Source organism: Mixophyes fleayi, chromosome 3 (genome assembly GCF_038048845.1).
Source record: "Mixophyes fleayi isolate aMixFle1 chromosome 3, aMixFle1.hap1, whole genome shotgun sequence".
NCBI lineage: Eukaryota > Metazoa > Chordata > Amphibia > Anura > Limnodynastidae > Mixophyes > Mixophyes fleayi.
Genome location: NC_134404.1, coordinates 183,342,821 through 183,369,789, shown reverse-complemented (window position 1 = coordinate 183,369,789; position 26,969 = coordinate 183,342,821). Strand labels below are relative to the sequence as shown.

Below are 26,969 nucleotides of genomic sequence, written 5' to 3'. Positions count from 1 at the left end.
ATTGGTTGTATCAAGAAGGTGGGTTTGAAGTTGCAGTCATCCCCCAGCGCTGGGACCTCCATAAGAGGAGTGGGAGCAGGGTTCATGGTTTTATGTGTTAGGGGGTCATATTTGGGCTGCCTATAATAGCAGCCCTGCACTGGTCACAGGGAAGGTAAGGGTGCCCTGGAGGAAGATGACCTCCCTTGTGTGGCTTCCCATTTAGGCAAATCCACCAGAAAGGACACAGCGGCTATCTTGGGAGCAACCAGCAGCAGCTCCTTCTCCCAGTCTGCCCTCTTATCTACAGGGAAGTAGTAGTGAGGTGTAGTTCTGAGTTTCTGTGGACTCTTCCTTTTCTTTGGCCTTTTGGTCTGGTCTTGTACAGCTCCACATACTCCTGGATTGTAGGACTGCAGCTGTCCTTTTGTTTTCTTCTCTCATGTCTGGAAAGGGGAGTACGTCCAGAGCCAAGCTTGGATGAGGGACAGTGGCAAAACTTTTTGCCTGCTCTTTTTGCCAGTTGTCTTGTGCCTAATCTTTGGCGGATGCCCTGTGCACAGCATGTGAGACGGAGACCAGCATCCATGTGGGAAAGACATAGCTCAGGTAGCTCGCTGCATGCCCTAGGGAGCCAAACAGTGAACATACCCTCACAGATGGCAGCCACTGAAAGCATCATGTCCTCCCTTGAGCTTCCACCAAGACCTTTGAGATTCTTTTTTTGCAACACTTTGAAGAGTTTGCCTGGGCTCAGGGCCTGACGAGATCAGTACAGGGCCTGGTTTAGATATTCTCATCCATGAAGAGGATTCTGACAACTGCCACCAGGTTTAGTCCATGGAAGCATCATCTTCCAGTGTTTCTCAAGACTCTAGAAGGGTCAGATTCTGAGTCTTTTTCTCGGTCATGTCCTGACAAGGATTTCAACAGAAGGCAGGAAGTGGACAATTTTAGTGCGTCAAGCAGACAGTGGAGATTAAGGACAGTGAGGTATCTGAGTTTCTGGACAGCTCGCTATTTAAGGGGGAAAAAAAACAACAATTTTTTTTTTCTTTTCCCTCCCTTTTGCTCATCTGGAGTACCTGATTAGTAAAGTCTCAAGCAGATTGCAGTCCCTTCATCCTCTAGTGAGGATACAGCAAAATGGTAATTCCCTACTAAGGTGGATACTCCCATAGCTTACCTATCAAAGATCACCACAATTCAGATTTGGAATACTGCTGCTTTTTGGGATATAATGGTAACAAAATTTGAGGTCACCCTTAAGACATTTTACACTTTGGCAGTCCTTAGTACCAACTTAGCTTAGGCTTCGGCCAGTAAGGCTGTGAAATGTGGTCAGAGTAATTTGTGGAGGGTCTGGTATCTCACATACCAAAAGTGAATTTGCTTACTCTGGTGAATTATATCCATGAAGCCTTCGTATATCTGTGGGAAGCAGTCATTGATATTGGGCTTATTTGGGCTAGCATTTGTTTCAGTAGTCTTGGCACTATGTGCCCTCGGGCTTCAGACTTAGGAAGAGACTTTAGATTTCTCTTGAACTCTGTGCCCGCCTCCTAACTAAAATTATTTTGAAGGCTACAACAGGTAAGGGTTAGTTTAGTCAAGCTGCACTAATGGCAATAAAGAGCTCTTGGTTTTGAACCTTTCGTCCCTGCAGAAAAGCGAGAAGTCAGATCTAGGGGTCATTTCTCGCTCCTCAGGGAGGGCTGCAGAGAGATAAAAAGGCTTGGGTGGCTAGGTGTCTAGCTCTCAGCCCATCTAACAAGCAATCAGCATGACGGGCAGGCTGCACACCTGAGAATTTCTGTGGTGAGAGCCCGCCTAGTTTTCTAACATGACCAGTGTTTGTTTTTTTTCATTATAAATGCCAGTTCAGGAACACATCATAGATCTTAAGTTTCCGTCCAGTCTTCCTGGAGAGAAAGAAAAAAGTTTTGTCTTAAGGGCCTTTCAGTTCCTTATCTCAGCGGGAGTAGTTATTTCAGTTCTGGAAAAACAGAATTGGGATTTTACTCAACTATCTTTTACTCAAACTATTCTGGACCTGAATAGTTTGTCATCCCTTACATAAACAATCTGCTGACAAAAGCGAACTTCCCTACCTTGCTTCAGCTCATATTCTGGAGACAGTCCAGACTTTAGAAGCTTACAGTTGGAATCCAACCTGCCACCTTCCCAGCGGATGATTTCCTAGGGGTTCTGTTCGACACCCGTCTGCAAATGGTGTCCATACAAAATTCACTCCCTACAGGGATTTGGGGGGTCCCTGTAAGCTTGCAGATAAGTGTTGGTTCGCCTGTTCATGAAGCTCCTAAGAAAGATGGTTTCTCCCTTCGATGCAGTGTACTTTGCACAGTTCCATTCAAGAGTGTTCCAAATTGTCCTTATTTCGAAATGGAACAATTGTCATCATCACTTGACCAATCAGACATTGAGGATGTCTGCAAAGGTGCGTCTTTAGCTCTGTTGGTGCCTGTGAAGCAACAAACTCCACAGGGGTTGCCTATTAGCCGCCTTGGACAGACCGATGGTTACAACGAATGCCCGCCTTTGATGATGTGGTACCATTGTGCTTCAGCATCGGTTCCAGGGTCTTTGGACTCCGGAAGGACCAAAACTCCCGATAAGCGTGCTGAAACTCACGGCGGTTCTCAATGCTCTAGTCAGAAGGTTCCATTTCTTGTGAGGGAGAACCATCAAGATCCAGTCAGAACAGTGGCTTAACTAAATCACAAGGGGGGCATCAAGTGTGCCTTGGCCATGAGAGTAGCCAGCAAGATTATTTGATGTGTGGAACAAAATATTACGCCTATTGCAATGGAAGCAGACTTTCTCAGCAGACAAACATTTCATCTGGGCAATGGTGCCTTCATCCTGAATTTTTTCAGAAGATGATGGACAGTGGCGGCAACCAGGTGTCGGCATCTTCTGCTCCTGGGCAATGGATCCACATGCACTTCTAGTAGATGCCATGTGGTTTCCTTGGAATTTCCACCTGATCTACTTATTCCCTCTGGTAGGTAGACTTCTGCTGATGGCCAAAAGGTTAAAAAGAGAGGGCATTCAGATGATTCTGGTAACATGGGACAGAGGGATAAAGGTTTTTCTGACCATGTGGTTCTGACTATCCACAAAGCTCAGAAGCCTGTTTCAGACAAAAATGACTGAAGAGTTTGTAAGATCTCCATATATGGAGCAAAGCTATTCCTGCATGATGGTCTTGAAGGGGGTTTACAACTCAGGTCTTTGAAGATCAGGTCCCCCTGTTTACTTTTCAGAGAAAACAGTCTCTTTTACCTGCAGTACAGGTCTTCTTTTAGAAAGTCATGCAAGTGAACTTACGGATTTGGTGGCTTTAAAGTTCATTATCTGGAACACTGTCTTTCATTTGGATATCTCCACAGCTAGGAGCTCTGTCTTGTAGGTCACCATTTTTCATCTTCCATGAGGATTCCAGGATTGTGCTTGGGCCTAAACCTTCCTTTCAGCCCAAGGTGTCTTCGAGTTCCATATAAATCAGAACATTGAGATTTTGGCCTTAGACCAGTATATGTCTCTAGAGAAAGAGGACTCTTTGGACATTGTTAGGGCATTGTGGACCTATGTCCATAGGACCTGGGAATCGCCCAGGAAGGATGGCATGTTTGTTCTTTGCGATTGTCACAAGAGAGGTGGGCCAGCATCTAAATAGGTAATTGATTCGGTACTTCACAAGGCTTTCAATTGGGCATGACAACCTGTCCATAAAAATGTGGAGGCACATTTCACTAGAGCAGTGTGTGCCTTTTGGGCAGCTTGGGGTCTCAACTGAGCCACTGTGCTGGTCTTTGGTGCTAATTTTCACAAGGTTCTATTGATTCAGTAATGCCAGTTTTGGATGTATGGTTCTATGCACTGCAACTGCTGCTGCCCTTGGGGACATTTTTGGGATGTTCCCAGTGTTTCATTGTCCTCTATTAATGAATGAGAAAGTGGGAAACTGGACAATCTTTCTTTATGCTGTGTGTTCTTGTTCTCTGTTTTTTAACTGCTATTCTTGTTAGTATTCTGGTTCTTGTTGAAAAACGTTTTTCTTTCATCTCCCTTTTGTTTTGTTCTCCTTGTTCTGTCCTTTTGGAATTTTGCTAAAAAAATAAATGCTGGATTCCTAAAGCAGCCAATGGGGGGTATAGATGGGAGAGAATCTTGTTCTTTTTAAAGTGCCTGAGATCCTGTCAGAGCACTCTATATAACCCCATGGTTTCAGAGAAAAAGGATTTAAAGTAAATATAAAAACTAAATTTTTCAATCAATTGTGGTATATAGGGAAAAACTGACATATATAAAGAAATATGCAATTTCCAGTTCTGCCCATGGTTACCTGGCACAGTGCATTCAAACACAGAAATCGTCCTTAAATTTAGTCCAATATTATGAGTATGTGATTACCAAATGATTGAATATAAGTCCCCAGGCTAGTATCTAGTTTTAAAGTAAAAAATAATTAATTGTCTGGTCCAGTTACTTAAAGGGAAAATAAATACATTTATTTAATTAAACATTAGTTTAAGATTGAGTTATGTAGTGCAACCAAATCTCTAAATAGCTTGGAGATTTCAGGAATGAAATCTTTGACCTTAGCAGCAAGAGTGGATTTTTTATACTATTTGAACAATGGGATCAGTTCACACATATACATAAATTATTACAAAGTTATACAACAATTCCAAAAAGAAGTTAACTATAATTTGCAATAAGCTCTGTTTCTCTGGGCGGATGGAGTAGCGTCTTTTGTTTTCGTCCCTTAGGCAATGTTGACATCTGTCTTCTTTGGTCAACTAAAGCGAGTAAATCTTAAATAGAAATATTGCAATTAGTGAAGTCATATTTAGTCTTAAATTAATAAGGATTTAACACCATATTTTATAGTGACATTTTCCAAACTCTAAACCTTTTACTTAATACTGTATCTTATTCTTATGATATTATCTGTGTGGAGTATGTACGTTCTCCCCGTGTATGCATGGGTTTTCTCTGAGTGCTCCGACCCTACAAAAACATACTAGTAAGTTAGATGGCTGCTATTAAATTGGCCTTAGTCTTTCTCAGCCTGTGTATGTAATGGAATTTAAACCAGTGGTCGAAGTGCTGATTTGGAATTTTGAAATTAACGGTTGGGGGATTTTGATAGAGTGAAATTAATTATAGATTAATTTTAACGCTATACAGTAGAAGATAAAACAGTGTCATGTTGGATTTCAACTGTAAGGGGGGTATTCCGAAATCCCGCCACGTAAAAACTACTACCATTATTACGGTAGTAGGTAGCTGGATTTCAGCTCGCGGCTCAGGGAGCTGCGAGCTGAAATCCAGCGAGAAAATTACCGTAGTAGGTTTTTCCGCGCACTATTACCGTAATAATGGTAATCATGCCCGGCCCGCGAGATTTTAGGCGTTTCCGCCGACAATTAAATACCCCCCTAAGCTTCTAAAGTCTGGACTGTCTCCAGAATATGAGCCGAAGCAAGGCAGGGAAGTTTGCTTTTGTCAGCAGATCGCTTATGTAAGGGATGACAAACAAGAGACATTGGTACCAGCGGATATCCCCTCATGGGAATGTGAGTGTATCAACTGCTCCACAAGCGGCAGCGGGGGGGGCTTGGCGGATATGGGCAGGATTGCTGTGACTGGATCCAATGACATACCCAAAGGTATTTGTAGAAGTCTAAAGTAGGGATTTGGTAGCGCTCCTGGAGAGAGGAAAACGGGACCAAGATACCCTGCTCAAAGAGGTCTGAAACTTTAGTGACTCCTCGGGAGATCCAAAGACCCAGTCGCAGGTCGGGAATTAATTTATCTTCCTTTTTAAAGACCAATATAGCGTCATAATGAAATATATTGAACTTGCGATTAAAGATACAATCATATTGATGTATTAAAAATTACACTTTAACACCAGTAATGAAGGTAGACATTTTTTCCACTTTTGTTTTAAAATTGATGTGTTCTTAGTTTTCCAGTTCTTATAGATGATATTGAAACTGGTAGCGCTTGAATACAAAAGAGACCTGATCAGTCTCCCTTGCATATCCCTGGCCTTACCTCTGTTAGAGGCAACCTGATACTATTAAAGTTTAAATACTGTGTACAACAAGCCAGGGGTAGCTGCATGGATGTGTAGGAGCACGTCTCCATTTTCTGCAAGATCCAAGAAACACTTATAACTATCATGTGTTGTATTCATTCTATGATACTAAATATGCGTCAATAAAATGTGTAGCATTTCCATAGCCAGTACATGTAATTTATGCATATTTGTTCAATTTAAGATTATTTTATGCAAATCAGTTTGCAAATAAACGTAATCCATGAATTAATACATGCTTTTAAGAAGGAGCCTAGTAAATAGCACACACTGTATTTTTCAACCTTTTTTTCTTTTTTTTTTTAAATTCTTACTAATCACTGGAACAATTACATGTAATGTATCCTGTATACTAACCAAGGAAATAATATACTGGATTATGGACAGAGTTGTTTTGTTTCCTTGGAAAATATCTGTTAGCATGATTCATAATCAACACAGAGTATTGTTATTCTAGCTTCATCATTTCAATTGTTTCCTGCTTAATTAGATGTATTTAGAGATTCACCTAAATTAATTATTGGTAGTGGCTTAAGCCATATTTTAACACTGGAATACATACATAATAACATTTTAATGTATTTTACCTTTTAGGGTGGATATGGTGAAACCTGTGATGTCCTTATACAGCATCATCCCAGACTTTTCCAGACTTTAGTCCAGATGACTCAGAATGAAGAACTTCGGGAGAACATGGTAATACTGATTTTTGTATATATTGGTAATTTTGCCCTCCCCAAATTATAGTTGCATATTTTAAGTGAAAATACATTTGTTCTTATATTCACTTAAAATGTTACTAAAGCTTACTGTTTGAAATGTATTTATGTTACAAAAATCTCTTTTTATAATTTTTTTATTAAATTATTTTGGGACAACGCTTATTTTAATGAGGTTCCTATGATGAACCTGAGATACCTTAGCTTAGTTGAGGTGGACAAATGATTTGTTTTCCACATCCAGGCAATTTTTGGGATTATTGTTGCCCCCTGAATCTTTTACTAAATGCATTGCTTTGGTTTGCGCCTTCTTTATGTGTTTATATCTGCTAAGTTGAGTTGTATATTTGCATTCCTCTTGTATACAGCACAGCATGATTCTGCTCTGTACATTGAGTACCATCATAATCACAGAGAATTATTATTCAAGGACAAATAAACTAATACCTCTATATAGACTTTTGTGAAAAATAGAGCAGGAAAACACTATAGCATTGTAGAAACCAATAAACAAATAAACAACACCTTAAGGCGGAAAGCCCCTTTTAATAAAGTACATTTGTGATAAGATAAACCTAGAAAAGGAGTTGTTGCCTGTCATTTTTCTATTACAGATTAGAGAATATTAGCACACATTTTGATTATGTAGAAAGCATGGTGTTACCTATAGCCACCAGTTACCTGTAGAACAGTTCTTAAATATCCCCAAATATGTCTATTGATCTTTGCAATGCTTAAATTTACCCCTTTAGTTCATGACCGTTTGGCATTCACTGCATGAATTAATTTCAGACAAGGATCAATGTGTTATGTACAAATTATTTGATGAAATCTTTCTCAACATTCATTAAGGCTTCTTTGCAATGATTTAAAGTACTTAGTAGGAACACAAAGGTGTCCATTATAGTAGATTGATTATTGCTTCAATACCAGAAGCTTTTGTCTACTCTTAGTCTTGGAAAGTTACATAATTCAGAGAAGCTGTCAATGTCAGTGCACTAAGTCTTTACAACTTTTTGTACATAGTTGCGTCAGGTCCTTGAACATTTGTCGCAGTTAAATGAAAGCCATTACCTTAATATACTTACAAGCCTTGCTGAAGTTGCTACAACAAATGGCCACAAACTGTTAAGGTAATTATTATTAACATTACTACCAGTTATTTGTGTACCGTCAGCATACTCTGTTTGCTTTATAATCGGGTAAATTGTAAACATCTCAAAGCAACATAATAATTGCTTACACTATCTGAGCTTTTAGTGTATATACTATAATTGCATATATATATATATATATATATATATATATATATATATATATATATATATATATATATATATCTTTTTCCATGTTTCATTTTTTTCGAAGGGCAGCCTTTTGTGCTGGTCCCTTGTCATGGGTTGGCCACGTCATGTTGAGTCCTTTCCAGTAATTTTGAAGTCCCCAGTGATACATAATGTCAAAATTGAAAAAGTAAAAACAAAAAAAATTGTGTTTTGAAGAACATTATTTTGAGATATGATCTTTCAGGTGTAAAAATCCCTAGATGTTTGTTTACAGATTAAACATCTTTTTAGGAATACTGTGTACCTTTTTTATGCTTTATGTTTAAAGTAAACTTATTTCTAATGGTTTAGTTATGCATTATCTCTATCCATTGTACGTTTCTAAATGCAACAACAGCCATTTGATGATGTATTTGGTCTTGGCTGTTGTATTAAAGCGCAGTAGAAATTGACGTAAATCTGTTTCCATCTGTAGTCTCTCCAGTAGTTATGAAATTCAAATGAAGAGTCTGCTGCGGATTGTACGGATATTTTGCCATGTTTTTCGCCTAGGCCCTTCATCTCCCAGTAATGGAAATGACATGGGCTACAACGGAAACAAAACGCCAAGAAGCCAGGTGTTCAAGGTCAGAAAAGTATATGACGTTTTTAGGAAGATAGACGTAAAAGAGATGAATGTGACAAAGCATGCACTCATTTATCAGACCTCTTCTCAACAGGACGTAAGTTTGGTTAATATCATGCATGTCTGATTTTAGTTCAGTTCCCTTTTGTCTGTCAGTCAATCAAAATGCCATTTTGGTTTGCTTTTTTTTTTCTTTTTACATTCTATTTCTTTTTTTCTCATACACTTTCCCTTCTGAGTTTACATTTTCATCCCACTTTGTGTAACACTTTTTTCTTCCTGACTCAATACTATTATGATAAGGTATCCTCTTTTAAAGCATATTTGTGGAACATGTTCCCTGTTTTTTATATTTTTAAAGCTTTTCAAAAATGTATTATTGAGTCTGTTTATTTACTTAACAATTAAAGATGAACAACTAAACTTTTATAGTTCAAGAAAGTAACATTTGACTATTCTTGTCCCTAACTCTGTGATTAAAAAACCCAAAAGATAAACAACCAGCAGCCGTGTTGCTACTGCAATTACTCGTACATTTTGTGCTGCATACTTGCACGAGTTACTTAAAACCCAATAATTTTCTCTTTTGTTAAGTGACACTAGTAGTAACTTCCTGCTATACTGGCAACCTGAAAAATCACTTTTTTTTTCTTTCTTCTTTTTAGTAAAGTTTTTTTTGTTATGAAAAGATCACAAATTAGCTTACAGTGGGGGGAAAATTCCTAGTGTCCATTTTTATGTTTTAAAATATAGCTGAAAGACCTACAGCACATATGTCTCCTTATTTTATTTCTCATGTTCATCAACTTTTGTTACGTAGACAGACAACTGGTTGGATTCTCCTATCAGTGTCCATTAGTTTGTCATCAGAATATAAGTCTTTCTAAAGAACTGATCAGGATGAAGCAGCTACTGATGGGAATAATGATGGGAACAATTATTTTGTTATAAGGATGGAGATACAAATTTTAGAGTATGTATGTATAGTTGTGTTTGTATATATGTGTACATGTGTGTGTGTGTGTGTGTGTGTGTGTATATGTATGTGTGTGTGTGTGTATGTATATATATATATATATATATATATATATATATATATATATAGCATAGGTACAACAGAATGAAGGCGCAATGGTGATGTTAGCAGATATTACTGAACAAGGTGGGTAAATAATAAATAAGCATATGGATTCAGTTCAAATCTCTGGGTTGGTATTCAACAAGATATACAATTCATCCAGTCTTAATCCAAATGTAAGACAGAGTAACCAGTCATATCAAAACATGAATGCACAGGATTCCACTCTAAAAACAGGGTGGAATAGAAAAGTTCATGTGCAACTCGTACACACTTGCTAGGCTGCTGTATCACAGCTACAATTCATTGTCATCAGAGGACAGAAATGTGCAAAAGGTGTATAAAAATTCAGTTCATCAGATAATACAAATCAATAGATGAAGGTGTACCAGAGAGTAATATAAAACCATATAAAAACGGAATGTGAAATCCAAATAGCGCTTCACTTTTAACAGCCGCCCGTTGGAATTCAAAGGGAATATACACAAACAACTTCCCAACAATTCATAGACAAATTACAATAATATGAAGACCTACAGGCGCTTATAAATATTCTTTCTAAATAAATAATAAAGATAATACTTAAATTTGGTGATGACCACCCTCCGATTCTTATTTCTCACAAGTATTCATGTGATCATGGAACAGAGAAAAAAAGGACAATATAGTGTAATACAGTCCAATTAATATATATAACAAAAAATAAAAAATAAAAAATAAATAAATAGTTCAATAGACACAGAAGATCTTCTCTTATATGTAGACACCCCCTATGGTGGGGTACTCACAAGAGTCAGATGAAATATGGGCTCATCAAAAGATAACTTGTCTTTTCTTTTCATATAGTCTCCATCCATGGGATATTTCCATTAACACGAATTTTAGATGTTTCACCAGCATAAAAAAATAAATAAAATATCTCTAGTGTGATATTGCTTGGATAAAAATGTATTCATATAATCACAGAGATATATAGTATAAAAACAAAGTATATCTACTCATACCAGATAGATGAAATATTCAGGCAGTTGGTAAAGGTTCCACAAAGTTTCCAAACTGGTTCCCATGCAGAGTACACCAAAACATAAACATCCATTCAGTGTAAGAGATATTAAAATCAGCAATAAACAAGCTCCAACATGTTTCGACCTGAACTGGTCTTTTTCAAGGTGCATAGTTAACTGATCTTTCCTATAGGCTATTTATATTCAAACCCTCCAATAAGGGCATTCTTTCAATTAGTTTGGTGAAACATCATAATTTCCATATATCAGCAATTCCAAATCCAGTTACTTATATCACATAAAAGCAATAAATGAATATAATTGTTCTTACTTTCCCTTTCATTAAAACAAGAAAAGAAAAAAAAAAAAAAGAGGAAAAAAATAAATAAAAAAATTTCTAACTATAACAGCGCTATGTCACTTCCGGTTTTGAACATAGTGACATCATATCCGGTTTAGCGATATTCTAAAAGATACAAATATGGTACACAGAAAATCCTTGCAATTAGATATTCTAAGTGAGAGATGCATACAAATACCAACCATTGTCTTAATGAAAGGGAAAGTAAGAACAATTATATTCATTTATTGCTTTTATGTGATATAAGTAACTGGATGTACTAAGGCCTGAGTGTTTTTCATTCCTAAATAATACTACTAAATGCAAGATATAAGAGTATGGATTTTGCTACATGATTGTGTCTACACAAAAATAAACTGTTGTAATATATTTTTTTTATCATATCCAGATAACTTAGCATGTTATTTTGTTCAATGCTAGGTTGAGAATCATTTCAACCTTTCATTTGCAAAGGTGAACCACTGTTTTGCATGAAATACCAGCCTTATATAGTACCTGAATATACCACAGTTCTGTACAAAATGCTGAAACTAAATATTTGATGATGAAACAAAGTTGTAAGGTCCTGTGTTCATTAGGGCTCACAATATAAAGTAGCTTACTAAGAAAGTAAGCATTCCTGGAACAAATGGCACCCATACGGCGTAGTATCTTTTAATAAACTAAATAAATGAGAACATATCTTTTCTTGGTGACAGGTGCTCCTCAGTATGTGGGGGAAGACTTGTCTTGCCAATTGCTTTAACAGTAGGATCTGAAATTATTTTAATTATTTTGTATTTTTAATATTCCAGTGATGTATTTCTGTACTGTCCTGCTGGATGGTTAACTATTCTTCTTTTGACCCTTGCCATTTGTCCTCTGCATTACTGATAAAAAAGACTGTTCCAAAATGAATTTATATTAATTTGTTCTTAATGAAATTTCCTCCAGCTAGCTATCCGATTGGCAGCTGCTTTTAATGAGTAACTGCATGTAGTAAGGAACTCTTCACTCTGAAGTGGAAGTCTAATTGTGCCTTAGCCCCCCACCTCCAATATATTAATATTACTATAGTTTTATTTATATTACACCTACATAATGTGCAGCACTTTACTGAAACTGTTTTTGGTGGACGAGACTGCTCCTACATACTATATGTTTGAGATATGTATGTTTAAAGAGGGAGTTGTCCAAAATGGAAACATTAATAGTTGAAACTATAGAAAAATGAAAAGGGTTGTGCAATCTTCCTTATGTTTTTTTTATTTTTATAAACTTTCTATATCTTAATCTCTTTGCCATTAAAATAACTATTTCAAAAAGCAATTTTAGTTTTAAGTGCTCAAACCTGTTTTCCAGTAATGTAATGCTTTGCTGTTATTTGCTTTTACGCTTTTTTGTTTGTTTTTTTTCATTGCAGCCTTTAGAATTACTTTGGCATTCATTAGATGAATGGTTAGTTCTCATAGCTACTGAACTGACTAAAAGCAAGAGAGACTCCACTGACATCACTTGCATTTTGCTGAAGCAAACACCACTGGATCAACAAGATATTTCTCTAGCTCATCAATCAGGCATCGGAGAGAATGGTAGCTTGGAACATCTTTCAGTATCACTAAGCACAGAGGACTTTAAGAGTTATGAAACTGCTGGGGCTCAGGAAGCTGTTGCAGATGGTCAGGATGTTATCTCAGTGACCGCAAATAGACTCAGTGCTGTCATTCAAGCCTTCTATATGTGCTGTTCTTGCCAGATGCCTCTGGGGTAATTTTTTTTGTTTAGATTAACAGTAATAAGATGGCCAAATCCTAGTCAATATTCATATCCTGCTTGTCTGTGTGTACCCTGTTTGTTAGTTAAAAATGTCATTAGAGTGGTTACAGGCTGAAAGTTATATAGTGAAAGGAGCAGGGTCCCCAATAGTAGTGATGTGAATATCCTGTTACACTGATGCAGGATAATTGTAGTGTCAAAGTCCTCTGTATGAAACAGTTTTTACATCCAATTTGTTTTTGTTATAGTTTCTTTCAAAACTTAAAAATATATAGTTTTTAAAGGAATTCTGTTTGTTTCTGTTGTACTGGTTGGTGTTTTAAAACTTTGTCTTGTTGCCTCCCTATTATCCCTTTGTCATTTTTTAGTGTTCTAAAATCAGATTGAAAAATACTATTTGTGAAATCATTTTCTGCTCATCAAAAGTAACTTTATTTGCTCTTTGGACATTAGTTATTAAAGCAGGTTTATTATTGTGCTATATGATAAACCTGGAACAACTTATATGTTTATGTTTGTTTTTTTTTGGTTTTTTTTATTCTTTGAAATCAATTGACCAGGGTTTCTATATTTTACGACACGGAAGCCAGTCTGGGACAATGCTTTGCCGCTTCCTAGTTAACAGTTGGAGAATTCACACTTGGAGGCATGGCCAGAGACCAGGAGCTGTGCATTAAACTCTGTAAAATTAAATAATGTGTTTTCGAGGGATAGCATGATTGTGGTTTGTGATTCTCCTTAGAACTCATCCATATGATATTTCTGTTTGTATTACAAACCGAATGCAATGTGAACTAAAAGGAAGTAGCATGGCATGTAAATACATAGATTACATTGAGCAGCTTGGTTCCATGGTTTCAATGTTACCACAATATAATGACTATTGGACCAGTTACTGTTCGAGATAGTTACCCACATTTAGACACCTCTATTCCCTCCATGCAGAAGTTAGATTGAAGTTGTTTCAGTATAGAGTGCACTGATGCCTTATATAATCACAGTTAGGCAACGCTGTATATAGTTAGGCCCTTGAGGATTGCTTGGAGAACAGGAATGGCTAAAAACAGTTTAAGAGCGAGGGATGATTGGGCTGTGAGGGAAAAGGACCTCTAATTGGATGGTTGAGGCAATTATCCAATTAAGTTCTACCTTCACTACATTCTACCTGCCCCTAGCTTTTTGTATATTTCCAGCTGCCCCAGACTCTGTGCACATCATGAACCTCCCTGACAGTTTCTGTAATATTTATTGTAACTTTCTTTTTGTAGAATGACTTCTCCACGCTTTATTGAATTTGTCTGTAAACATGACGAAGTTCTAAAATGTTTTGTTACAAGGTAAGTTTAATCTACAGTGTATTGTGAAGCCACTTTTGTTCTATTCTATTTTGCAAAGCCTGTATATTACTGAGATGATTATTATACTTCAAATACATTTGTTTTTACTTAGCTAGATCTGTACAGCCTGCTGTCTTTCCTTGTTTTCATAAAAAGCAACATTGTTCAGGAGGTTTGTGCTGTTCTTTCATGCACCACTCCAGAGGAGACCAAGCCAGAGTTCTATTAGCTTTCTAGTCTCCTAAGTAACATACTGTATACAGCTTGCAGATCGTTAAATTCATACTGAGGGAAGTTGCCAGTACGGTCATAGCAAATATTTTTTTTTTATTATTTGAGAATAGATCAGTTTAACTTTTAAACAAAGGTTCAGTGGAAAGTCATGATAAGGATCAATAATATCACATATGCAAAAAAATACATTTTGCGGTTTATTCTTCCTTTAAGTGTATGTCTTGGGGATTATAGAATATGTATTTTTAAAAATTGGCATTCCATGCTAACTTACCTCTAATAATACATCCATCATTTTTCATTTATTTGTTGTAAAAATGCAGTTTGGTCCACATATACAATGTTCTCTAAAATACTGTATTTTCTGTTTTTGTTTTCAGAAATCCCAAAATCATATTTGATCACTTTCACTTTCTTTTGGAGTGTCCTGAACTTATGTCAAGATTTATGCACATAATTAAAGCTCAGGTGATTCCACAAATTCCACTGCTGATACCAAATTGTTCTAGTAGATGTGATGTGTACTTTGTGTAAAAATGAATATAGCATTCATGAGTGAGAATAACAATCCTAAAAAACAATTTGTGCACTTTAATGAAAGTACTTCTGGTTGTGTCGTCCTGATTTGCTATATTGCTAGTTTTATACAGTGATATAGTCACGTGCCTCTTAGGCTGGCGGCATGCTACTTTCATGTCTACTTACAGTCCCTGGTGAATGGAGCAAGTACAGAGGGAAATCACCCAGCACACTGCTGTTAACCAGTAGCAAAGCTGCTATTCTACTTGTACAAACAAATGCAGAGTCCTTCGTTACACACATTTGCAAATGCCTGGTGGTTGAATGCCATTTGTACACAGCACTTAAATGGTTAAATATTCCCTCTTTTCTGCTGTCATGTATTTTCTCGTGATGTTTATTTGGAAAAATCAAGGTTAAGGCTCAACATGACAGCTAATTTAGTTAACTAAAGACATTAATCAAGATAATGTATTGACTATCAAATAAATAATCAAAGTGTTCCATCATAATGGTTATAGCATCCTTCTTTTTTTGCTTTGTAACAGTGTCCATACTTATAGTGATCCAGCCATTTGACATAACTGCTTATGCAATTACTGACCAACTCTTGTCACACATGGCTGGCCTAATTACACTGGTCCAGTTGATCAGATGTCATAATAAACAACTGGATCGCAGTGACTTCACACACGTGGTCATTGTTCAACCTATTTTATATCCATACCTGATAAAATGGTATTGAATTGTGGTTGTGTGTAGCAATCATGTTGTAACCCACACGTGGTATAGATGTTGGTCAAATTGACAAACCAAAATTGCACTAATGTGTCAACATATTAAGACCTCTTGATATCATCCCATTTGTAGTACAAGTTTCACTTACCATCCATTATAATCTTTGCTCAAGTGTGTGTTAAGACCCATTCCTGTTTACAAGTTTCCTGTCCTCCACAAAAAAATTCAGACAATGTAATTGTTAGATAAAACATGCATACATGATAACATATTAGATTGTATAGTCTTCCAAACTATGTACATGTAGCATTCTACATACAGTCAAGAACAGTTGCTCTGCATGTTAGGGCTCATACAATATCTGTTTTGTCATTTGTTCCTATGGTATGAAATGCTTGTCTGTATAAAGTAGTAATAGTAGTTTGCGCACACATTCAAAATACCTTTTGGTTGTGTTGCAGTTTGTGGAAAGGAGCTGTTAGAACATGAGCTTACATTAGTACAATATAATGTTAGGAGAATAGTTTCTGCTACCACTTGGCTCGTTCAGACACCTGGGGGTAAATGTATCAATATGCGGGTTCTTCAACACCCGCGTGTTCAGCCTCTTCCGCAATTAAATTTCAAGCGGCGCTGCATTGTAAAGGGTTAACTTCCCTTTACAATGCAGCGCCGCTTGAAATTTAATTGCGGAAGAGGCTGAACACGCGGGGTGTTGAAGAACCCGCATATTGATACATTTACCCCCTAGTGTCTGTAACTGCTGCTGCACTTGTTTGCTGGTTACTCTGGTTGGAACCTCCTGACCACTTACTTCGTGTCACTGCCGCTGGGTAGCATTCACTATGTAATGTTAAATATTTGAGTGCTCTTTCTATGTATCGGGGAGGCACCACCTTTTGTAATTACAAGCTTGGTGATCGGTAGCCAACACTATTAATCATCATCATCACCTTGCACACTTTTTCCTGGCATTTCCAATTATCTTTGCTGCACCATAGTTACTTGCTGCACTTCTTAGTATGCCTTGTTAGGGTTTCACCATCATTGATAATTACAATGGCCTTGGACGCTAGGGGAAACTGTTTTTCTTTTAATATGAAAAGAAAAAAATGACGAACCCATCATGTGTAGGATTGGAAACATTAAAGAAAAACAAATCTGTCTACTTGAGAACTCGGGACACTTTTTTTTTTTTTAATGTTTTGGGATATAGTTGCCACCAACATAATTTTAGCCTTGGGCTCACTGATGTTTTAAAGTGACCCTGCTCTCAGAAACCGCAGTCATTTTTCCCTATGAAATGTTCATCATTTTGTATGTTCTTTAACTTGTTACTCTATTCCTCCCTAAATAAACTAAGCATGTGAAGGCATTCAAAATACTTAAAAAGCGCCTGTTACTTACATACAGTAGAAACAGCAATTTTGTTAACTGGACTAATATTCATGAAACATCAGCCTATGCATTCATTAAAACCGGGTCGTCATTTTGGAACTCTATACCACTGTAATTTCACCAATTTCCAATGAATTCATTGTCTGTTTTCTCTTGAATTCTAATTGACCTAGAAAAATTGTGCCACAACTGTAAGTTGCTGACAGGTGCTCTGTAACTCCACAAGATGGCCCTAATCGCTAGTTTGCTTTATTTCTGTAAGCAAATTATAAGGTTATATTTAAGGTTTTAAATGCAAAATATGTGTGTTTTTGTGTACAAATGTTAGAGGTGTCATTTAATATATCTCTCATACAGTACTGCAAAGTGCAGCCTGTTTTGCTGTTTGTCCAGTAACGTTAGCTAATCTAAATATAGACAGAAAAACAATCTAAAAAATGCAATGTAAATGAATATAATTATTTCAACAACATTCTTAGAAGAATACCTGTAGCTTTGAACTAAAGATTGTACATTGATGTTCTGTAATTTGGAGCTGTAGAGCTTAATGTTTGTTTTTGAATTGCAGCCTTTTAAGGAGCGTTGTGAATGGTTTTATGAACACCTACATGCTGGGCAACCCGATTCCGATATGGTCCATAGGCCTGTAAATGAGAGTGACATATTACTGGTTCATAGAGGTATTGGGTTTTAATTCATACCAACTTTGAAACCAAACATTTTTATTTTGAAGAGAGTGTGATTAATCCTTGTTACATATTTAGATTCTATTTTTAGGAGTAGCTGTGAAGTGGTGTTTAAATCGAACTGCGAGAAACTTAAGCAGGGAATTTCTGTGCGTTTCCATGGGGAAGAAGGCATGGTATGTCAGTTTTAAATATTTTTTGTAAAATTTTTGTTGAATTCAGAGACTGAATTGACTTGAAACTGTTACAAAACTGGGTGTACATTACAATAGCTTAGATTGCATAGCTTTTATGACATTCATAACCTACTTAAACTACCCAAGGAAGAAAACAGGCTCTTGCCTTTTTAATCTACCTGTCCAAGAATGTCAAATATTGGAACCTACACAGGCATCTCAACCACAGGTCCAAAACAACCAAATTTCCTACCTCATGGTAGGTAAATGTGGATGTATTTCTTCACCTGTGGAGGTTTTCCATTGCATGCGAAGTACCTAAAGACTGTCTCAATGTAGACCTATTGGGAAGCCTTTGAATGGGCTATAACATCTACCTACCATTTAGTCTCTTAAAAAAATTTGAATGCAAATACGTGTGTAATAACATTCAATCACATGGCACTTCACAGTGGACAGTAGTTATTTCCTTGAAAGAAATGCAAATTATTTAATGGTGATCTTTTAATCCACGTGTCTTTATATAATTTGATTTGTTATTAGATTTAGATGGTCAACATTGAATGTAAGGGCATTTTATAGTACATGTAAGATAAGTCTAGTATCATGAAAGTTTTTTTTAAATATTTAAAAAAAATGAAAAAAATATATTTTTGCTATCTATAAACAGCACTCTCATCTGTTTCAATGTATAAATGCCCTTTTGCCATCTCTCTGTGTGTGTCTATGTTAGGGGATTTAGACTGTAAGCTTCAATGGGGCAGGGAGGGACTGATGTGAATGAGTTCTCTGTACAGCGCTGCGGAATTAGTGGTGCTATATAAATAACTGATGATGATGATAAACAGAATAACCATTAACAACCATTACTGCGAATAAAATGGCTGTATGTAAGGAAGTCTATATCAATTTCTTCATAAATTGCACGTTACATGCAAACTATTATGTATTTTTTATTTAATTCAAAATGAAGCCTTGCTGCCCACCTAGAAATAGCGGTCCAAATACAGCAACACCACAAGGTCGCACCTGCCACAAACATTTATTTATGTGATTGTTTTTGCTACGATGAATCATTGATGTTGGAAATTACTGGATATTTTTATTGTAGGGACAAGGAGTTGTACGGGAGTGGTTTGATATACTGTCTTCTGAAATAATCAATCCTGATTATGCCCTTTTCACACAATCAGCAGATGGTAGGTAATCTAAAGTCAATTTACAATTGTATTAAACTACACTAAAAAAACATTATAGTCTTGCAGCCATTGTTGCTGCCTTCATTTTTATATTTACTATTGCTGTCTTTTGTTGTTAGAGAAAAACATTTTTTTCATTGTACTACTAGGGACAACTTTCCAGCCAAACAGTAACTCTTCAGTAAACCCAGACCACCTGAACTACTTCAGATTTGCTGGCGAAATTCTGGGGCTTGCACTTTATCACAGGCAATTGGTCAACATTTACTTCACCAGATCGTTTTACAAGCACATCCTTGGTATGAAGTCATATGTGTTTGCTTCATTTTTGTTTTGGAGTGGGCTGTTTGTATATCAGTGCTAATACTTACCTGACTTAGTATTCTTGTGTTCTGTTTCTATTGTTTTGAAGATCATGTTTGGTTCTATAAAGTAATCGCATATAAAACCTGTCTATCTAAAGACAGATGGATATAGCTATAGATCCTGACTTAGAACCTCTTCTGTTTTTTGGGTACATACCCACTGCGGGACCCTGCTGCTCTCTGCTCCAAGCAGCACCAGGAGAACTGTTTGCTCTTGAAGTGTGCTGGAAAAATAAGTAGACAAATGTGCGCAGCAGCTGATCAAAATTGTCCAGGCGCCACAGTAGTGTGTGTGAACTCAGAGGCAGATACATAACCCGTGAACAGGGCACCTGTAGATTTTCCACATGATGAGGCACCTGCTTTGATTATTTATTTTATATATATATATATATATATATATATATATATATATATATATATATATATATATATATATATCCCGATTTAGATTTTAGGTGTCTCCTGACACCCAAATATAAATAGATATTTCTATCATTCACATCTTGCTGCATTACCCATGTATAGAAATGCGCATTAAATACAGCGTATGCATATATTTTGTCCCCATTTCATGTCACTTATACATTTGGTGAATGCTAAAATGTGTTATATTGTAACAAAGAAACAACTTTTCCTTCTGTTAATATACTGCAATACACTCATTGTGCTCAAGAGGGCAGCCTCATGCAATAAATGCATTTACAAGTAATTTGGACAGAAAGGAATTTCTCTTCCTTAAAATCTGCATGCTTTAATACTGCAGGTATTCCAGTAAATTATCAGGACGTGGCCTCAATTGACCCAGAATATGCAAAGAACTTGCAGTGGATTTTAGATAATGATATTAGTGACCTGGGATTGGAACTTACTTTCTCTGTTGAGACCGATGTGTTTGGAGCTATGGAAGAAGTGCCCTTAAAACCAGGAGGGGCAAGCATACTTGTTACACAAGAGAACAAGGTGAGTGATAAGATCATGAAAAGATATGCTTCACACTCTGATGTTATTCTGAAATTACTGTACTCTGCTGGGGTTTTATATCTGTGGGAAACTGAACAGTCTCTATGCTGCCATTATTCAGTGACATTACTAATCCATCATAATATTAACAGCACTAAACTGTTTCTTTCGTTGGAATTCCCTGAACAAGAACTGTGGTTTAGGAGCTGGTTTGGTTTAGCTTAAAAGTAACTCACAATACACACAATAGACTATCAAAGTGAGCTCTTTTGTTTCACCAAATTACACATTAATGTATTGCATGATTTTGAGAGAGGACATTCAGAATGTTTGGAATGTTTATGCTGTTTGGGGAAAATATTTTCATATATTAATATTTCAATGTAATCATCAGCACTTTATCCCAACAGCAAATCATGGCTGAAGTTTGTGACAGTTTTTCATTTATTAGCAGCGTTTAACAGAAATTATATGCATTCTGTGTCATGATGCTCTTATCCATCATTTGTCACAGTGTCAGTGCAGAAAAATGTTTAGATTGAGGTCTCTGCCACAATTTTAATTATGAACATCCATTTTGCTATGACAAATACACAGATGTACTTCTAGTAAGAAACCAGTCTTATGTTTCAGTAAATGTCTCCACTTTTTGTCTGCAAAAAAATAGAGAATAATGGTACATGATTGAAGTGTTGAATTGATTTAGAGCTACAGAGTAGGTTATGGCTTGTATGCTATTTTTCTTGCATGTGAACAGATGCTGGGAAATTCACTCCTATAAATTATGTGTCATATAAGACATTGGTTATGTTAAGGAAAATTTAGACTGCCTTCTCCTAAGACAAAGCGATAATTGCGTTGTCTGACACAGATTAAAGAAATTGTGCCAGTTACAGGTCATGCCAGAGTTCTTCTGGGAAAAGAATGTAATGAATATTTAACGAGGCACACAGTCATTTTGCCAAGTAGAATGTGCAGGGATGATATATTTTTGGGAGAGGAGGGGACTGTAGGGATTTCCTTGAGAAGCAATATAATGCTGAATTGAAGTATTCTATTTTCAGGGTACGGAATTTTCGGGGAAATTTATGCACGTAAATGACTTTCTAGCATAGACACGCATGACCTTCTACGGTTTCCTTTATTTTCTAACCAAAGATATTTCATTTAGTAGCTAATGCTATGAGGGTACATTCGTCTTCCCTGATAGCCCTATGTAATGCCATTGCTTATTCAGAAAAGACATTTAGAGTAATGATTTGAAATGTTGTTTATGAAAAACTATTAAGCCGGACAGCATCAGCAATGTTAACACAAATGGATAGAAATGTAATGTGTGTTGATAACATCTAGCACGGTTGCTAGGGGAGCCAGTGCAATTTGTTTTTATGTAGTTTTATTTTTTTCTGTTTGCATTTTCCTTTCCTTTCTTATGCCAGGTCTATTGTTCTATTCATTTTGTTTTCCTTTCTTACAGCTACTCTCATTGCTGCAAGTTTTAGTTTTGTCAGGTTTTTTTCCTAGCCCATAGCACATTTCTACTTCTTTCATATCAACATTTGCTTTGTTGGTTCATTTATACTGTTGGGCTTCATATTTGCTGTGCAGTTTCCAAATGGCCACCTACACTTTCTCCTCTATTCTCCTCCTGCAAGTGTTAGGGAAAGACTCCTGCTCAGCAGCCAGACGCACCAAGTTAGTTTTCTTTTTGGCACATCCTTTCATTCATGCCGAGAATCGCAATACATTGCTTTTCATTAGCTACAGGCAAAAAGAGTGCTTGCCAAACAGACTGCTGATTAAACAACTAGATCTGTCACAATCGCCTATTTCATAACAGTGACGTGCGTGTATGTGTATGATAAACATATATATATATATATATATATATATATATATATATATATATATATATATTAGTGTAGTATAGTTACTGGTACTGTAAGGGAGTTATGTAATTTTTGCTGTATTATTGTTACTAGACAATTGCATCCCTGATAAAAACAATTGATGAAAACAAATCTTGTTCAATATTCCACAGGACAAACTGTAAACGTCTTTGCTGCATGTTCTTCTTTTTCTGAAAAGTGCTGACCTCTTAACAATTGCTGGAGGGAGGCTCAGTCAATTTCTTTTTACCTTGTGAAATGCATACATCTGCCAAACACGCATATTCCACAGAAGAGCACAGCAAAGAGAAACAACGCTTTCTGTGGATAAGGCATTGTGAATTCTGTTCCTGATGTGCGCGTGTGATAGGTCATCCAACCTGTGTTCTCCAGTACCCAATCAAATCTTATTCAGTAGGATTAAATGTTGATTATGTACAGATGGAGCATAGTTTATTGCAGATAATTGCGCACCATGGCAAAGCATTTAGTGAAGAATCCATACTTTCATTTGACGGATCTCTAATTAATTTAAATCTTAAAAACTCAGGATATTTTAATTGGTTTTTTTTTAAAAAAAAAATAAAAAATCTGTGCCATGGTTCACTGCGGTCTGCAATAAACTTTCTGTATGGGTGGCTCAGTGGTTAGCATTTCTGCCTCACAGCACTGGGGTCATGAGTTTGATTTCCGACCATGGCCTTATCTGTGTGGAGTTTGTTCGCCCCGTGTTTGCGTGGGTTTTCTCTGGGTGCTCCAGTTTCTTCCCACACTCCCAAAACATTCTGGTAGGTTAATTGGCTGGACTGATATGAGTGTGTTTTCTGTACAGCTCTGCAAACTTAGTGGCACTTTACAGAGTACACATATATAAATAGCTGATGATGTATATCAATCACTTTGGAGACAAGTGGTATATAGCCAGTACTAAAGTTGCACTATTTAAAACCCTATTGTTTAAAAGCTGTACCTGTCTTGTCTTTGCAGAGTTTTCAGAATAGCTGTTTTTCATTGATTTTATTCACAAATGTTGCCTTTAGTTTCGCCGTATAATACTGTAGCTCTGACATAGTATGTTCCACATCAGAAATGTAAGACTTGAACAGTTTTATTGCTCTTTGAATGTGTTTTGAGAAACCTTTTTAATAGCTCTGATGGGATGTAGTCTGAATGTTTAAAATGGACATGTTGACATGATAATGCCAACAGTCAAAATTTTGATACAGTTAAAAGGAGTTAGCATTTTCATTGGGTCAACAGGGCTAAAATTTCGAGGTTGTAAAGTCGACAGTCACAATGTTGACATAAAGCATTAAATTCAAACTGGCAATCCCGTCACTGCAGTAAAACCAAAGAAACAAAAAGCTAATTTAAATTTAGAAACAAAATGCGTGCGCCCTTGCCCACCAGCTTAACATCCCTATTGTGCTAGCAAGATTGAGGGAGAGGGGGTGTTGTGTGAGGTTGCCCCACTTTTACTATTACCAGCACTAGGCTTTGCAAGCTAGTGGAATAGTGTAGCAGTGTTTGTTCCTCTGTGATAATACTGAATGGTCAGTACGGGGCTGGATTCCCTAAGGAGATTGAGTTTGCAAAAAAAAATTTAAAAGGGAGAGAGTAATGAGAGCCAATAGGTGGAAATGGGAACAATATGCATAGTGGGGTGTACTATGGTGCAGAGGTCTGCAAGATGTAGAGGCAGAAATGGGGCCATGTTGGTGCAGGGTCCTAGGTGGTACAGAGCTTTGGATTGTTCATATGAGGCAAAGGCTTCAAAAGTACAGGGGTAATGGCGGTTTCTGGGCATAGGTAGTATAGAAGCTTGGATGGTGGCAAGGGAGGTATGATGGTGACAATGTAATCAAAGTGGTAAAACAACAGCATATCAATATTTTGGCACAGCAATGTTATGGTAGAGCAGTACAATGTCAAAGACAATGTAGTACAATAATTCAGTGTTCTCCCCAGAACATTTTGCCATCTGGGTGGCATTAAGACACAGCGGGGTGATCAGTGGTCTAAAACACACTGCTGGCTGTACTGCTCACATAGTGCATGTTCCAGTAGGATAAACAATAGTTTATTCTATTAAAATAGGACTCTGTTGGTCTTCAAGAGCCAGGTAGCAAATAAAAACCGCTGGGTGGAGCATCTGGGGAAAACACTGTAATGGTAGAGTTAAGAGCAGTAAATGCAAAGACAGTGGGAAAATAGTGTAGGAGGGGCAATTAATGGTAGGAGAGCAGTGAAGAGACAAGTAGGAGTGAAGTTGTGGGAGAGTTTGTGGAAAGCAGGAGTAGCACGTGAAAGGGTAGGGATCGGAGAGAGCGCAGGAGTTGAGCAACTTGATGGTGAGAGTCAAGCAGGTAAATAGTGTGAAAACAGAGATAGAAGTTACAATGTCCAGGACAGTGAATTAAGAAGTGCAGTAGCAGGCTGCAGAAGGTGACGTTCGTTATTGGCAGGCATCAGAGATTGTTCCCTGTTCATTTAACTGTGTATTTCCTTACTCTTTGTGAATTTCTTACCTGTCTGGCCTCAGAATTCTTCAGGAATGCTCAGTGTGTATTGAAAGTTTTAGCTGTTATTGGTTCTTCACTCAGTAAGATTTGATTAGATTGAGAACTGAAGACTTGTCCAAATAATTACAGCTATAAACGACTGCATGATTTTCCGATAATTTATGGCATTCTAACATTGGTCTAGGTGAATCATTAAACCCAATGCACATAACGCTGCCACCACCAACCTCATGTGGTCTTCACCACACCCTGGTCCTCTCATATCCTGTAACTTCTGGAACTGGGCTTTACTAGATTACGAAATGTTTTCTCAGTCTTTCAGTGTACTGTACCCCAGTGTATCAGCACTTATTGCTGACTGGACTAGGGCTCAGTTCTATCATCTGCTATCATACACCTTATATGTCAAGGTTCAATTAATTGCAAATACTGCTTTTACTTTTGACATTACTGTAATTTACTAATTTGATTTGTTTTTCTCTGTTGTATGTGCAAAGTAACAGTTTATTACATTAATTATGTGCTTGTAAATGTAGCTGAAAGAAATCTGCTATGTATACACAATCTATCAGAGGCTAGAACTATTAGAAAGCTCATGCTTGGTTACATGTGAGTTCATTTGATGGAGTCATTCTGATTTCACCAGCATCTCAGCATCCATTCTCATTAGCCCTGACCTAGTGGTGCCAGGAGCATTGCAACAAGAGGTATTGCCTCACAATTGATGGATATCCTAGTAGTGGACAGAGCATTGAAAAATGCCCCAACTGACAACATGACAGATCTACTGGTGTTCTCAGGGTAGAGTATCTTTGACCTAGCATGCTAGGAGCCATTACACATGAATAAGGGTTACATCTATTTAGAATGGTTAATAATAATAATTGTCTTTTGAGAGAGCAATGAACACTTCTGTGGACAAGGTGGACGTTACGTTTGTGTCTTGATGATTTTAAGGCAAAGTGTTGTTTAGATTAATTCCTAGGTATACTGCAGACAAATATTTAATATGTGCATGGGCCAACAAATCATTTTTGCTTATTGAACATACACTGCAATTTTATGTTTGGCTAGAGTTTTGAAATATAGAATCCCCATCACAGCCATTCTACTTGGTCAATATTATTCTGCATAGTTTTAATAGCAATTAAAAATGTATAACTATGTATTTATTGTTTCTTTGTATTTTCAGTGTTGGCTGTACCTTAAATCAATGTGCTCATTATTCATAAGTCCATCACCTATACCCATTGGAGGCAGTTGCTTTGTTGGCAGAGTCACTGTTCCTGAGAATACAGATTATCAGTTTCATTAGGAACCTGTCACAATCTGTCTCAGCAATATTAATGGTTTATACTGAATTGATATACTGCATTTCATAAACATAAGTTTAAATAATAGAATACATGTCTGCACTGTGTATAGGCAACAGGTGAAGTTTAAATCTGCACGGTCCCTATTTTTTCTTTTGTTAATGTTACTTGAGGTGATTTATCAGCAACTAATAGAAGATGGAATGTGAAAATACTGTTTTAACGATTGTCTCTATTGAATGATGGCAATTTATAGTCCATAAATGGCCTTATTTTCACCCGTACATATAGTAAAGGTTACCATTGTTTGGAAAATTTATTGCACCATTTTTAAGTGTCAAATTCCTGAAATTTTCAGTAATAATGAACATTCTGGACATCCACTAGATGTCACTATACCTCTGCAATTGTTTATTTTATTATACAAAACTCATCTTGTTCTACAATATTTAGGATGCATTTATGTGTGTGTTCAGTAATTTGCAACGGTGTTTAAAAAAAAAATAAAAAAATGATGATGAAAAAAAATAATTTGTTGGATACATTAATACAGTAATCCGCAGCAGCTCTTGAAGCCCAGTTACTAGAGACACGAAAACTCTACGAGATGTAAGAATCACTTTCTTGAGGATTGTGTTTTGTCTCTGCTCAGCTTCATTATTGTGGGTTTTTGTGTGAAAATTTGTAAAG

The 26,969-nt window shown here is 36.8% G+C and overlaps 1 protein-coding gene across 4 annotated transcripts in view; it reads left to right on the top strand.

Moving 5' to 3' along the window:
- Nucleotides 1-26,969, top strand: part of HACE1 (HECT domain and ankyrin repeat containing E3 ubiquitin protein ligase 1) — a 77,416-nt gene that overhangs the window by 28,356 nt on the left and 22,091 nt on the right. For 3 of the 4 annotated variants that reach the window (XM_075202841.1, XM_075202844.1, XM_075202843.1), the window contains 11 exons: nt 6,707-6,808; nt 7,858-7,964; nt 8,593-8,839; nt 12,588-12,931; nt 14,209-14,277; nt 14,892-14,979; nt 17,735-17,846; nt 17,931-18,028; nt 19,140-19,227; nt 19,377-19,526; nt 20,359-20,555. In XM_075202841.1, coding sequence (XP_075058942.1) covers nt 6,707-6,808; nt 7,858-7,964; nt 8,593-8,839; nt 12,588-12,931; nt 14,209-14,277; nt 14,892-14,979; nt 17,735-17,846; nt 17,931-18,028; nt 19,140-19,227; nt 19,377-19,526; nt 20,359-20,555 — 1,602 coding nt within the window. The remainder of the gene's footprint in view (nt 1-6,706; nt 6,809-7,857; nt 7,965-8,592; nt 8,840-12,587; nt 12,932-14,208; nt 14,278-14,891; nt 14,980-17,734; nt 17,847-17,930; nt 18,029-19,139; nt 19,228-19,376; nt 19,527-20,358; nt 20,556-26,969) is intronic. The other variant, XM_075202842.1, reaches the window with a different exon arrangement.